The 13,183-nt window shown below is 53.5% G+C and overlaps 1 protein-coding gene across 1 annotated transcript in view; it reads right to left on the bottom strand.

Moving 5' to 3' along the window:
• Positions 1-518: 518 nt before the first annotated feature.
• The window catches only part of Ptch2 (patched 2), a 20,527-nt gene continuing 7,862 nt past the window's right edge, over positions 519-13,183 (bottom strand). Inside the window, 20 exon segments of the mRNA XM_021160255.2 lie at positions 519-1,203; positions 1,510-1,609; positions 1,696-1,838; positions 5,380-5,517; positions 5,627-5,907; positions 6,025-6,205; positions 6,291-6,433; positions 6,525-6,837; positions 6,943-7,291; positions 7,398-7,516; positions 7,610-7,735; positions 8,084-8,176; positions 8,273-8,428; positions 8,518-8,649; positions 8,730-8,877; positions 9,012-9,133; positions 10,981-11,176; positions 11,794-11,885; positions 12,010-12,079; positions 12,196-12,385. Coding sequence (XP_021015914.2) covers positions 976-1,203; positions 1,510-1,609; positions 1,696-1,838; positions 5,380-5,517; positions 5,627-5,907; positions 6,025-6,205; positions 6,291-6,433; positions 6,525-6,837; positions 6,943-7,291; positions 7,398-7,516; positions 7,610-7,735; positions 8,084-8,176; positions 8,273-8,428; positions 8,518-8,649; positions 8,730-8,877; positions 9,012-9,133; positions 10,981-11,176; positions 11,794-11,885; positions 12,010-12,079; positions 12,196-12,385 — 3,320 coding nt within the window. The 3' untranslated portion in view covers positions 519-975.

Genomic DNA, 13,183 nt, shown 5'->3' with positions numbered 1-13,183 from the left:
AAAAAAAAAAGAAAGAGGCAGATGTCTGAGTGTGCAGCTGGGGCCTTTAGTACCTTGGGCTTCACAAGGGCTTTGATGCATGCACAAGCACTGCCTTTGCCTGTGTCTTCTTCAGGCCTAGAATTCTTGTGCTTCTTGGCAAAGCACAGGCTCCTCGGGCACTTGGGGTAGGTGTCCTTGGGAGATTGCTGTCTTTGTGACAGGGGTTTCTGTGTCACTTTCAGGTCTGGTTGTGTGTGGTGTCTCTTGGACGTGGCCATGTCTGCACGGTCACCTGAGGCTCCATAGCACCTTATACTAAGCATTTATGCCGACCCAATTATGGTGATAAAACTTCAGCATCTGAGGTCATCCCCACCCAGAACTAGACAAGTCCAGGATTCCAGGCCCTGACACCCCACAAGCCACCTCTGATGCTCACTCCCCTAAAGAGTCATCTGAGAAAAACTTCAGCCATCTGAAATGAGTTTGTATAGAATATATTTCACTCTTTAAAAATAGAACTTTGAGCAGTGATAGCATCTATATACAAAAATAAACATCTTCATATAAATAATTTATATGGTAGGAGGTAGGGAGGGGAACAGAGGGCCTCCCTAGGAGTCATCAAGCGATGAAAGGCCGGGGTGGGAGAATGTGCTGAAAACCCTCAGGCTTCGTCTACTGAGGTGACAGTGTGGGACAGAACAGGGCAGGGCTGCACTGCAGCCAGAATGTAGCCTCTCGGCCCAACCTGGATACAGACATGAGCTCCCGTGAGTCCCTATGTGCTGGGAGCCTCTTGTCCAAGCAGTAGCTGTTCTCTTTGGGTGTCAGCTAGGTGTGTGGAGGCGGGAGGAGATACAGACAGCAGCATAAGGCCCTCCAGGGGTCCATCCTGCACTCCATACCTCACCCATTTCGTCCCAGTGACTCTGTATGGCCCTGCAGGGTCTCTGTGGTTCTGACACTCACTCGGTGGCTAGACCCAGTCCTCTACAACTGAGGTTGCGCTGGGGCGGCAGCAGGAGACTACATGGGCTCCTCGGAGGCTGGGTGGACGTATGCTCCAGGCAGAGGTGGTGGGTGGAGGGCCACAGTCATGGAGGTAGTCACTCTGGCAAAACTCTGGGGCAGGGTGGGGGGCATGTCCCACTTGAGCCCACCTCTCTGTGGAGCAGCGGAGCTTAGGGTCTGTGGACTCTCCTTGTATACCTGCACCACCTGAAAGACACACCAGTCCCAAGCCAGGCTCCCAGTCAGACTTCACAGGGCAAGAAGATTTCAAGGCCTGCCAAACCCACCCTCTGCCCTGGGTCCTAAAAGGCTGAGTAAGGCCAGTCCCACTGAAGGCTGAGGGGCAGGAGCCCAGAATCCGAGGAGGCCGCTTTCAGCTGATGGGGGCTCTTTTAGGAAGGCCCTTCAGAGCTGAGCCCTCTGCTAGCCACTGAGGGCCTTTGGTTATGGGTCTATCCCTCCCTTGCATTATTACCCTGTCCCTTAAGAGTGGGGACAGGAGAGTTTGGTCACCTGTGGCGGGGGGCCTAGGATAGAGAGCAGCACAGGCAGCAGCAGGAGTCCATGGAGCAGGCCCAAGAGTGTCAGCACCGTCAGCACCACAAAGAAATACCTGGGCGAGAGCGAGGGTCGGTGGCCAGGCCCCGGGGCCACCCGAGGCCAGGGTGGGCAGTCCCCTCTTCCCGAGCCCTCTTGTACCTTATGATGAAGTCAAAGTTAGAACCAGCAAGCATGAGCAGACCCAGCAAGGTGGAGACAGCTCCATCAGTCACAGGGGCAAAGGTCTGTTCCAGAGCGCTAGCAGCCCGCAGGTTCCGGCTACCATGGCTGGTCAGGAAGCCCTGGGGAGAGAGCCCTGGAGTTCCTCCTCTGCTAAACAGCCAGTGTCCCCCGCGGCTATTTCTCCATTCCAGGGTGCACCCAGGCCTTCCCCCACAGAGGGCCAGGCCACCTAGCTTCATGGGGATGGTCTGGAAGCATTGTGGAGTGCACTTTGGTAACACTAGAGATGTGTCTGGCCACACAGAGCAATGCCCAATTCGGTGTCAATGGTGTCTGGTCGGAGGTCTTGCTGAAGTACACTAACTCATTCATTAAAGCACTGCTGCTACCGCTGGGACAGTGATGTACACCTTTAATCCTGGCACTCAGAGGAGCTCTGGGAGGCCAGCCTGGGCTACCTGGTGAGTTGCCAGGGCTGTAGAGTGAGACCTTATCTCCAAACAACAATGAAAACCAAACACAAAGCAAAGAAAGCACTTCTGCCTATGGTGGCTTTTGTGCTATGAAGGTGAGAGTACGCTGCTTGTGGAGTCTGAACCACTGACTGCTCGGCCTTTTAGACAGAAAAGGGGCCAGCAAGAAGGCTCAGTGGGAAAGAGTGCTTACCGCCAAGCCTGATGATCTGAATTTAATTCCAGGATCCACAAAATGGAAGGAGAGAACTGGCTACCACAAGTTGTCCTCTGAACCCTTCCCCTCAAAATTAAGTATAGGTAATAATAAAAGATGTGTGCCAACTCCTGGCCAAAAATGACGGACAGCACAGTGATCTCATGTCTCAGGGGAGCTTTTGGTTTTTTTTTTGAGCCAGGGTCTCCAGGGTCTCATTATGTAGCCCTGGATGTTCTGGAACTTACTATACAGATCAGGTTGGACTTGAACTCATATACATCTGTCTGCCTATTCTTCCCAAGTGCTGGGATTATAGATGTGTGCTACCACGCTTGCCCTCAGGGTAGTCTTTTTTTTTTTTTTTTGAAACAGAGTTTAACAGCCCTAGCTGTTCTGGAACCCACTCTGTAGACCAGGCAGTGTGCGCCATCATCGCCACCTGGCTAAAACTCTTTGTATTGTTCTGCCCTGCCCCCCATCTCAGTGCTGGGAGAAGTAGGCAACCTACGCCTGCCCTCGCCCTATCCCTATCCTTGAGCATTCAACTACTGTAGTGTACCTGCAAGTTTGTTTGTTTGTTTGTTTGTTTGTTTTTTTCGAGACAGGGTTTCTCTGTATAGCTCTGGCTGTCCTGGAACTCACTTTGTAGACCAGGCTGGCCTCGAACTCAGAAATCCGCCTGCCTCTGCCTCCCGAGTGCTGGGATTAAAGGCGTGCGCCACCACGCCCAGCCTGCAATTTTATACTTAATTGTTTGAGATAGAGTTTCATGTAGCCTAAACTGGTTTCTGGCTTGCTACAGTCAGTCTGGCTTTGAACCTGTTACATCCCTGTGGATGAGAACTCATCCTCCTGCCTCCACCCAAGCCTTTCAGGTCGCTGTCCTGAACATGCTTGTGAACCCCGCTTCTGTGACTCCTGAGTGCTTGGATTGCAGGCATGTGCCCTCACCGCGGGCTCAGAGATTGTTCTTCCACTCTATTACTGTAGGCTGTGGGGACGGGAGAGGACGGCTACTGTGGGGACTGGTGTGCTGGTGCTTTAGCTGGTCCAAGGGTGGAGCTCTAGGGAGCCCTGGGCCTTCTTTGCCTCTCAGGCATTTGTTTCAGTAGAATCCCTCCTGCACACCCACAGTGCTATTATTCATGCAAGTCCTGATCCCTTTTTTTTACAAAAAGATTTACTTATTTATTATGCAGGCAGCAGTCTGCCTGCAGACCAGAAGAGGGCACCAGATCTCATCAGAGATGGTTGTGAGCCACCATGTGGGTGCTCAAATTGAACTCAGGTCCTCTGGAAGAGCAGCCATCTCTTCACTTCCGAGCCATCTCTCCAGCCCCTCATTCTGTCTTTAAACTATTCCAGACAGGCCTTCATTTCTTTCTCATATAGATATGGCCCTTATTTATTTAATTCCTGGCCATCTAGACTACCTAAGATATAAGTATTAAGGCTGGAGAGATGGCCTGGTGACTGAGGGCACTTGTTGCTCTTGCAGAGGACCTGGGTTCAAGTTCCAGCACCCACATGGTGGCTCTCAATCATTTGTAACTCTAGTTCCAGGGCACTCTACACCCTCTTCTGATCTCTTTGTGCATTAGGCACACACACAGCGCACATATATAATACAGGCAAAACACTCATACACATTAAAAAAATAAAAAAAACAAAGCTGGGCGTGGTGGTGCACGCCTTTAATCCCAGCACTCGGGAGGCAGAGGCAGGCAGATTTCTGAGTTCGAGGCCAGCCTGGTCTACANAGTGAGTTCCAGGACAGCCAGGGCTATACAGAGAAACCCTGTCTTGAAAAATCAAAATAAATAAATAAATAAAATAAAATAAACAATTTAAAAAACATATAAATGGGATACAGTCAATACTTGATGTAGGAACTGGGCCCCACATGGTTGTGCATCCCTGTAATAAAAGCTGGGGCTAGTATACTGCAGTACTTGAATGCTCACCAATAGGGATAGGACAAGGCTAAACCAAGATGGCTCAGTGGTTTAAGAGCACTGGCTGTTTTTCTAGAAGACCTGAGTTCAAGTCCCAGCACTCACATGGCAGCCCACAACTGACTATAGCTCCAGTTCCAGGGTATCTGATACTCTCACACAGACATATATAGGAAAAACATCAGTGAACATAAATATAAATAAATCTTTTTTTAAAAAAGATATTAAAGGTCACCCTCAATTACAGAGTTTGAGGTCAGCTTGGGCTACATGAAACCTTGTCTAAACAAGACTATATTGTCAACTGAATTGCCCCTGCACACCATGTCTGAGACAGTCTTGCTATGTGCCTGGGATTGGCCCAAATGACTTGAACTCGAGAAGTTCCTGCCGCTGCCTCTCATGAACTGGAACTGCGAGTGTGTGTGTCCATGCCTGGCTAGGATGCTATTGCTATAATAGTAGTTTTCAGGACTGGAGCTTCAACTCAGGACCTTCTGTATGAAGGCGAGGCTCTACACCTGTACTAGGTTTAAGCCCTCTTTCTTTTTATTTTTTAATATTTATTTATTTATTTTATGCATATGCATGTACCACCATTGCTCTTTTCAGACACGCCAGAAGAAGACATCAAACCCCATTACAGATGGTTGTGAGCCACCATGTGGTTGCTGGGAATTGAACTCAGGATCCCTAGAAGAGCAGTCAGTGCTCTTAACCACTGAGCAATCTCTCCAGCCCCTTTATAATTCTTTCTAGATTTATTAATTTTATATGTGTGTTTTGCTTGCATGTATGTATGTGTGAGCACCAGGTGTGTACCTAATGCAAAGAGATCAGAAGAGGGGGGGTCAGGTCCCCTGGATCTTGAGTTAAAGAGAGTTGTGAACCACCTGTGGGTGCTCGGACTTGAACCCAGGTCCTCTGTGCCACCACGCCCAGCACACAGAAGGTGATCTCACCAATTTTTTGTTGTTGTTGTTTGTTGTTAAAAACCCATCACCTGACCTTTCCTCCTGGGGTCTATGCTTACCAGAGCCACGTGAACTGTGAATTCAACACCAATGCCTATAGAGGCCACGAGGATTACCACGGGGATGGCACTCAGTTTGATGCCCAGGAATCCCATGATACCAAAGAGCTCCACAGTCATCATTGCCAGGACCAGCACCTGCGGAGGGTAGGGCTTACCCAGGGCTCCTGGCAGGAGGAGCACTGGTCCAGACAGGGCAGGGTGGGTTGCTGCTGGGGTCTCTCCCATCCACCCTGCCAATACTCACTATGAGGCCAGCTGTCCACGGGCTGAGTAGAAGCAGGGCACAGACGAGGAAGGTGCACACCAGCAAGATGCAGACTGCCAGCAGGAAGCAGCGCCGAAGACCCAGATACTGCTCCCAGAAGAGGAAGGGGGAGCCACTGGGGTAGGCATGCACCCCTGCCTGGCCTGCCTCTGTGCATGCTGCCCGGGCCCCTTCGATGGCTTCTACAAAGTCTGAAGTCTTCTGGAGTCCATGCAGCAGGAAGGGGAACTGGGCAAACTCCAAGGGCTGGGCTGCCGGGACTGTGGAGAGGACGGAGGAGCAGAGGGACCAGATGGAGTGAGCGCAGTGAGGGGTTGGAGGGTCAGGGCCTGTGTGGGCTGAGGACCAGGTTCCGGGCGAGCTCCCATGGGACTCACTGCGAAGGTTCTCCCCGGTGGTATCATATTTGTCGTGAAGCCACTCTGGAGGTGGGGGGTAGAAATTGGCCTGAGAGGCTGCGAGGCCCAGGGGGTCGCTGCTCACCCACACGGTTAGCCCCATGTAGAAGAGCTCTGGAGGAATGAGTCCCTCCTTGTCCACCAGTTTCCTTGTGGTCAGCTGTGAAGGCAAAGATGGCTAAAGGCCTGGCCCGTGGGGTCTGGAGCCCACCAGTGCTCCTTGCCCAAGTCAGCTCCCCACTTACCTGGCTGAAATCCAGAGGTTCCTGGGCATCCCCGGTTTGGATGAGCAGCTTGTAGGCCAGGGCGCCATCTTCCGAGCCATTGCGGTAAGAGTGGCGGGTGATGCGCCCAGAAGCCCAGTCTTGGTCAAATGCAGCCTGGATACCTGGAGGCACACGAGATGGACCAGGATCCACCTACAGCTCTAAACACCGTGCCCCGTGCCATTTCTGCCCCTTGGTCTCTTGGCCTCTTACCCTGTAGCCAGCTGCGGTAGTAGTGAAGCCAGGTGCGGGGTGCCTGGGTGGCAGGTGGGGGCAGCACAGCCTTGAGGGAGCTGAAGCGCTGGTGCAGATCAAAGAGGGCGCGTTGGGAGTGGGCGTAGTCAAAGCCACCCTGTGTCACCAGAGCCACCTCGTACAGGGAGAAGTACCTGAGCTGGGCGCTCAGGAAAGCATGTTCCTTGGTGCCCCGAGGGACCACATCTGTCAGGGCCAGCCCATCTTGTACCAAGGTGGCTCCATAGAGGCTCAGGCCCAAAAGAGCCCCAAAGAACAGCAACACCAAGGCCTGTGAGAAATGAGAACTAAGCAGGAGGTCCAGGGCTGACCCCCAGCCCTCTGCCCTTCTTGGAACAGACAGACTGAGCCTCCATCCTGCCCCACCTGGACTAACCTTGGCTCGTGTCTGGAGCAGTAAAGGTGCAAACTGATAGCGGGCAAAATGGGCGAGAGTCCAGTGGGTGCAGAGCAGGGGCCTGCAGGCTGCCTTTGGCCCTGTCCCCTCCTCCTGACTGAGAAGGTCCCGTGTGGACCCTCCAGGCCTGTAGAGTTCAGAGCCCAGTGGGTCAGAAGCTGGAGACAGCAGGTGGGCTTGAGGAGGCAAAATGGTGACTACATGCTGGCTGCTGGCTTCGCAGTGGGTGAAGGCTTGCACGGTGGCAGTCAGGTGAGCAATGCCCACTGGTACTGCTCTGTCCCCTAGCTCCTGGGGCAGCATCTGAATGACCTGAGCGGAGCAGGGGCTGGAAGGGTCAGACAGAGCAGACGGGTCATAGGCTGGAATGCAGGGCAGGGCACAGGCTAGGGCGAAGCTGAGGATGGGAAAGGGCGGGCATGAAGGAACAGTACCTAGAAAAGCAGCAGAGAACGTCCAAGCGCTGGCGGTGGCGCCGGCGCAGGTCGAGGCTGAGGATGGCAGGGAAGACGAGCATTACCGCTGCAAAATTGCAGCCGACCACTATGGCTGCCTGGGGAGACAGGAGCGGGCGGAGGAGGCTGGATGAAGCATGCTCCGTGCTCCACACCCACCCCAGCCCACCTGCCCATTTGAGACGCCTCACCTGCAGGGAGAAGGCCCGCAGCGCAGGGATGGGAACCAGGGCAGCCATGAAAAAGGCGACCATGTTGTTGACAGATGTGAGTGCCACGCTGGTGCCCGTGCTCCTCAAACATTCACCCATACGCTCCTGCCAGGACAGAGCAGGGACAGACCTTCAGGCCACAGAGAACTGTGGCAGAGTGAGTAGAGGCTCAGGAACTCAGCGGCAGAAGTGCAATTCTGAGGCCACAGCAGTCAACATCTGTTGTGTACCATGAATGGACATCTGCTGTTCTAAGCACCAGTCTTGAATTACGTCACTGGTTTTACGTCAACCCTTGGGACACAACTACCATTAGCATTACATCCATTTCCATGCGGGGAGAAGAATGCTCAACTCAGAAAGGTTACAACCAGACACGATTAATCAGACCAAGAGGCTCTTAACCACTTTGATGAATTCTGGATGGGTCCAAGCTGTTGGATGGGTGCTTACTGGGAGAGGGGTGTCAGGTGGGGCTTTTGTGAAGGCATGCGCCAGCAGGAAGATGTCATCCACGCCAATGCCCAGAGCCAAGAAGGGCAGCACCTGGAGGGGTAGAGCAGGGAATCAAACATCTGGAGGGACTGTGTAGCTTGGAGGTGGCCCCCAAAGGCTGGCCCCCTACCCCCAGTTCTGGTTTACCTGTGTAGTGGCAGCATTGAAAGTGATGCCAAGTAGGGCACAAAGCCCAAGACCTGAGGCCACCGCCAGGGCCACTAGCAACACCCCAGCAAGACCTACGGCACCCTGGGACTGGGAGCAGTCCCACCGCAGCATTGTTATGCAGGCATAGGCCAGCTGTGGGGAGAGATGACATGAGATCTCAGACAGGGATTTTTAGGGAAACTTGCTGGAGGGGAGGCGAGGTTGCTTGAAGCAGGACCCACCATAAGCAGATAGCCTCCTACCACACGGGTGGTGCTGACTTCAGAGAACGCGCGCAGGATGTCATCCAGGGTGGTGGAGGAGAAGGCATGGATCTGCTGGGACGCGTTGGCCGGCAGAGCCTCCTGGGCTAGCTGAAGAGACCGGGTGAGTGAGAGGGGACAGGGGGAAGGCGTGGCCTCGGGAACCCTCCTCGGGCCTTGCCCATACTGACCTGCACAAAGCGCCTCTGCCAGGCCTGCAGCACCATGCTGGCCTGCTCCTCGCTCCAGCCGATGTCATGTGTCTGGTAGTCGCCCCGGAAGTGCTCGTACAGCTGACGGGGACTCATGAGCAGGAAGGTGCTCTGCAAGGCCTCTGCCCTGGTCAGGGGAGTGGGAGTGGGAGTCAGAGCCTGGACACTCAGTGTGGGTCTGTGGGGTGCTCTGTCCAGAGCTGCTTAGCCTGACAGTGTCAATTCCCAAGTCCCCTCACCAAGTCCCAGGGGAGGCCCGACCTCAGCAGCTGTCCTTGGAGATCTCTGGCTGTGCCCCCTAGTAGCAGTTCCTCCTGCCAGTGCATGAACTTGTGGGAGAAGCCATGGCAGCCCCCACTCAGCTCCTGAGCCACATTGGGAGCCTAGAGTGGAACAGAAAGGGGCTTATCTTTAGAATTAGGCTGGAGAGATGGCTCAGTGGTTAAAAGCACTGATTGCTCTTTCAGAGGACCCAAGTTCAAGTCCCAGCAACTACATGCTAGCTCACAACTTTAGAATTTTAAAAGTTATGCTTATTGTTTGTGTGTGTTTATGTGTGTGTGTGTGTGTAGGCATGTATGTGAACATGTAACCATGTAATAGCATGTATGTGGAGGTCAAAGAACAGCTTCTGAGAAATAGTTCTCTCTTTCCATCATGTGGACCCTGGCCTGGGAATCAAACTCTGGTCATCAGACCTGGTGACAAATGCCTTTACCTGCTGAGCCATCTCAGCACCAGAGAGAGGTTTAAAATACCCAGAGCTCCAGGTGCTCAGGGATAACGCTCAGTGATAGAGCACTTGCCTAGCCAGCTAGGCTCTGGACTCAATTACCATTCCCACCACATACCAAAGAAGAGACATAGCATGTAAGCTCAGGGCTTAGGACAAGTGTCTGTGTGTGAGAGAGAGAGAGAGAGAGAGAGAAAGAGAGAGAGAGAGAGAGAAAGTGTGCAAGTAGAGAAAGTGTGTGTGAGTGGAAAAAGTGTGTGTGTGTGTGTATGAAAGTGTGTGTAAAAGTGTGTGAGAAAGTGTGTGTGTATCTAAAACTAGATAAAGCTTGCACCTCTAAGACCCATGCCTGACCCAGAACTCAGCGGGCCCGACTCTCCTCTCCTAACAGCTAGTGTTCCACAGGGGTTACAGAAACAATCACAGGCCTGGAAACGGGCTGCTGGAAGGAGGCATAACCACAGCTCACAAGTACCTGCAGCCCGAGCGTGGTCTCACACCTTCTTCTGGCATCCATAGGCACCCATATGTGCACATAGGTCTCTCTCCTTTTTACACATGCACAGGCGCGAGCAAACACACACACACACACACACACACACACACACACACACACACACACACACACACACACACACACACACAAAGACACATATGCATCCACACAAATAAATCTTAAAAACAAAACAGAACTAAAAGTGGAATGCAGGCTTTAGTCCTAGCACTTAGGGAGATGGCAGCAGGTGAGTCTCTGTGAGTTCAAAGCCAGTGACGTCTACACAGCATGTTCCAGGCCAATCAGGGCTGGATAGTAAGACCCTGTCTTATCCCAGCCCCCAAACACACCAACCATATAACAACAAAGAAAAAAGAGGGGGCTGGAGAGATGGCTCAGATGGGTAAGAGCACCCGACTGCTCTTCCGAAGGTCCAGAGTTCAAATCCCAGCAACCACATGGTGGCTCACAACCATCCGTAACGAGATCTGACTCCCTCTTCTGGAGTGTCTGAAGACAGCTACAGTGTACTTACATACATATAAATAAATAAATCTTAAAAAAGAAAAAAAGAACAAAACCAAGAACTGAAAAACAAAACAAAAGGAGTTGGGGCTGCAGAGATGGCTTGCTCGCTCAGTGGGTGGTGAAGGGCACAGGCTGCACTTCCAAGGGAGTGGAGCTTGGCCCCCAGCACCAATGCCAGGCAACTTACAACTGCCAGAAATACCACTTACAGGGAACCCAACACTTGGGTCTCCTCCGGCGCCTACACTCACTTGCATTCAGGTGCACACCTACATTTAATTAAAAAAAAAAAAAAGTGATTCGTGTGCCACTTGAGGGTTCTTTAGAAATGAATGAGAATGGAACACTCTGTGTGTGTGTGTGTGTGTTCAGAAAATGGAGGTGGTGGGAGCACCCCTTAGAACACACAAACACACAGGTGAGAGAGAAGGCTGGGAAGCCATCTTTCTTGGCAGACTTGTCCAGGAACCCACCTGCCTGCTGTGCCGGTTGGGAGCACTAGGTGGACAGTGGGGGTCATCAGGGTCCAGACAGGGTCGCCCCACATAGGCCTGCCCCACCTGTGCCTTGTCTAGCAGCTCACGGAAACCCTCCAGAGAGGCAAAGGGGCCCAGCTCCTCGAGCAGCTGCTGAGGGTCCAGGTTGGTCCACTGGATATCAGGGCGGCCCCTGGGGAAAGCCTGTGGTTAGTGAAGGTCAAAACGCAGCACCTGCCCCCAGACAGACTGCTGCTGCATACGCCCTGCTTCATTCACTGCGAGCATCTCTTACACACTGATCCATCGTCCTTCCCTAAGGAGAGTGTGCAGGGCTCAGCTCGCCTCAGCTGCTAGGCTGCACCCGCACTCGAGAGCTTTGGACACGAAAGGGACTAAGACTGACCTTGGGATGGGTGTGCCTACTATGTGGACGGGTCCAGAATGTCTACCTTTGGTTCTAACCTGGAACCAGATACACACCTGCATCTAACAGGCTTTCTTTTCAGTCTAAGCAGAAAGCCAGCTGACAGCTGGCTGATGTGTTCAGGAAAGTCTCAGGCAGATCTTTGCCTGAGGATCTTGTGTTCTGTCTGAACCACACAGGTCCCCTTCCCTCCGTGGGTGAGGAGAGGCAGGTGGGAAGCCTTGGGCAGCCCAGGCTCTCTCTGATCCTGTCCTGGGAGGCAGTCAGAACTTGGCGAGGATCTCCTTTTTTTCATTCATGCCCCCACACCTCTCCTTTCTGCAAGGGAGTCCCTGGCAGGAGATGAAACGGGCGAAGGGGCGGCTGGCTGGGGCGGCACTCACGGCAAGTAGGCAGAGCCCCCTTGGAGTTTGGCTCCTTCCCAGAAGCAGTCAAGCGGGGTGACGATCACACAGGGAAACAGCTTCTCAACCATCTGCCAGGGACACCCGGGTCGCATCAGTCCTGCCCCTCTGTCATCTCCCAACACCCCACGCCTGAGCCTCAGACCTCCCACAATGCCTCCGCCAGCACCTGGGAACAGCCTAGAGGGTACTCACCCGCTCGATCATCCCATTTTCAATAAGGGGAACCCCTGATTTGTAGCAGATCTTGTTCAAATCCCAGGATCTGGAATGGCCCGGGCACGGGTGATCAGCAAAAGATGGACGCTCATTCTAGAACCTCCACACAGCACTGGACGTGCCCGGCAACTCCTCCTCCCCCGGGGCCTCCCCTGGACTTACTTCCCATAGAGTGATACTTGGACTTTACTGGCCGTGAGCGCCGCCTGGAGGTGCAAGTCAAGTGCCTCGGGGGTGAGGACGTTTCCTCCCTCCTGGTGCGCAGTCTGAATCAACATCTGGGAGGTGTATGCAGCCTCTTCCCCCAGCTTCTCCTTGGTGTAGTGCAGCTCCTGGCTCACCCTGCTGCCCACTGCCAGAGCACAGAGAAAAAGGCTGGGAGAAGGGCCCAGGTTAAACCGGAGGCCTGGGAGATGGGGTCCCAACCCCTGAGGGAAAGAAATGCTGTGGAGACATCTCTGCCTTCTCCTTGGTGGCTTTGCTCCCTACCCCTGCAATCTTCTTCCCCTCTTAGGGTTGTGGAGAAGCCACAGCTGCGGAACTCTATGGTGGTCCCACATTTTAAGCGTGACTGACCCACATTGGCTGGGGTCCAATGCAAATGCTTGCACACACACACACACACACACACACACACACACACACGTGAATAGGTGTGTAAGTCAGTGCTGGAGCTCTTGCACAGGATGTGCAGAGCCCGGGGCTCCATCCCACCACACCAAAAGGCAAAAATCAGTGTGAGCTGAGCTTTCAAGGTTCCAGGACCATCCACAGGTCAGCAGCCCTCAGACCCTCTCTGCTTGGCTGGGCAGGACGAGGAGCGGCCCCCGGGGCTTGTGGGGAGGGTTTGCTGAAAATCAGGTCTACAGGATGATTCTAGTCCAGCTGCCTGGTGCAGTGATGGCTGTACTCTGTGAGGATGTCCTGCAGCCCATGCGCAAGGGAGAGGGTGGGTCTTCAGTGTGACGCTTCCTGCCACCGGGGCAAGATGCAGCAGAGATGAAATCAAGGAGACTCTCGGGAGCTCCAGGTCCCTCCCCAGCCTCACTGAGGTGAGAGCCAGGAGGCCTGCCCTGAGTTCTTAATCCCAGCGTCCCTGTCAGCCATGGAGTCACACTGTGTAAGGGGGACTTGAGAAAGGATGGCGATT

This window comes from Mus caroli, chromosome 4 (genome assembly GCF_900094665.2).
Source record: "Mus caroli chromosome 4, CAROLI_EIJ_v1.1, whole genome shotgun sequence".
NCBI classification, from domain to species: Eukaryota; Metazoa; Chordata; class Mammalia; order Rodentia; family Muridae; genus Mus; species Mus caroli.
The sequence above is the reverse complement of the archived record's forward strand: the minus strand, read 5'-3'. Positions and strand labels throughout refer to the sequence as shown.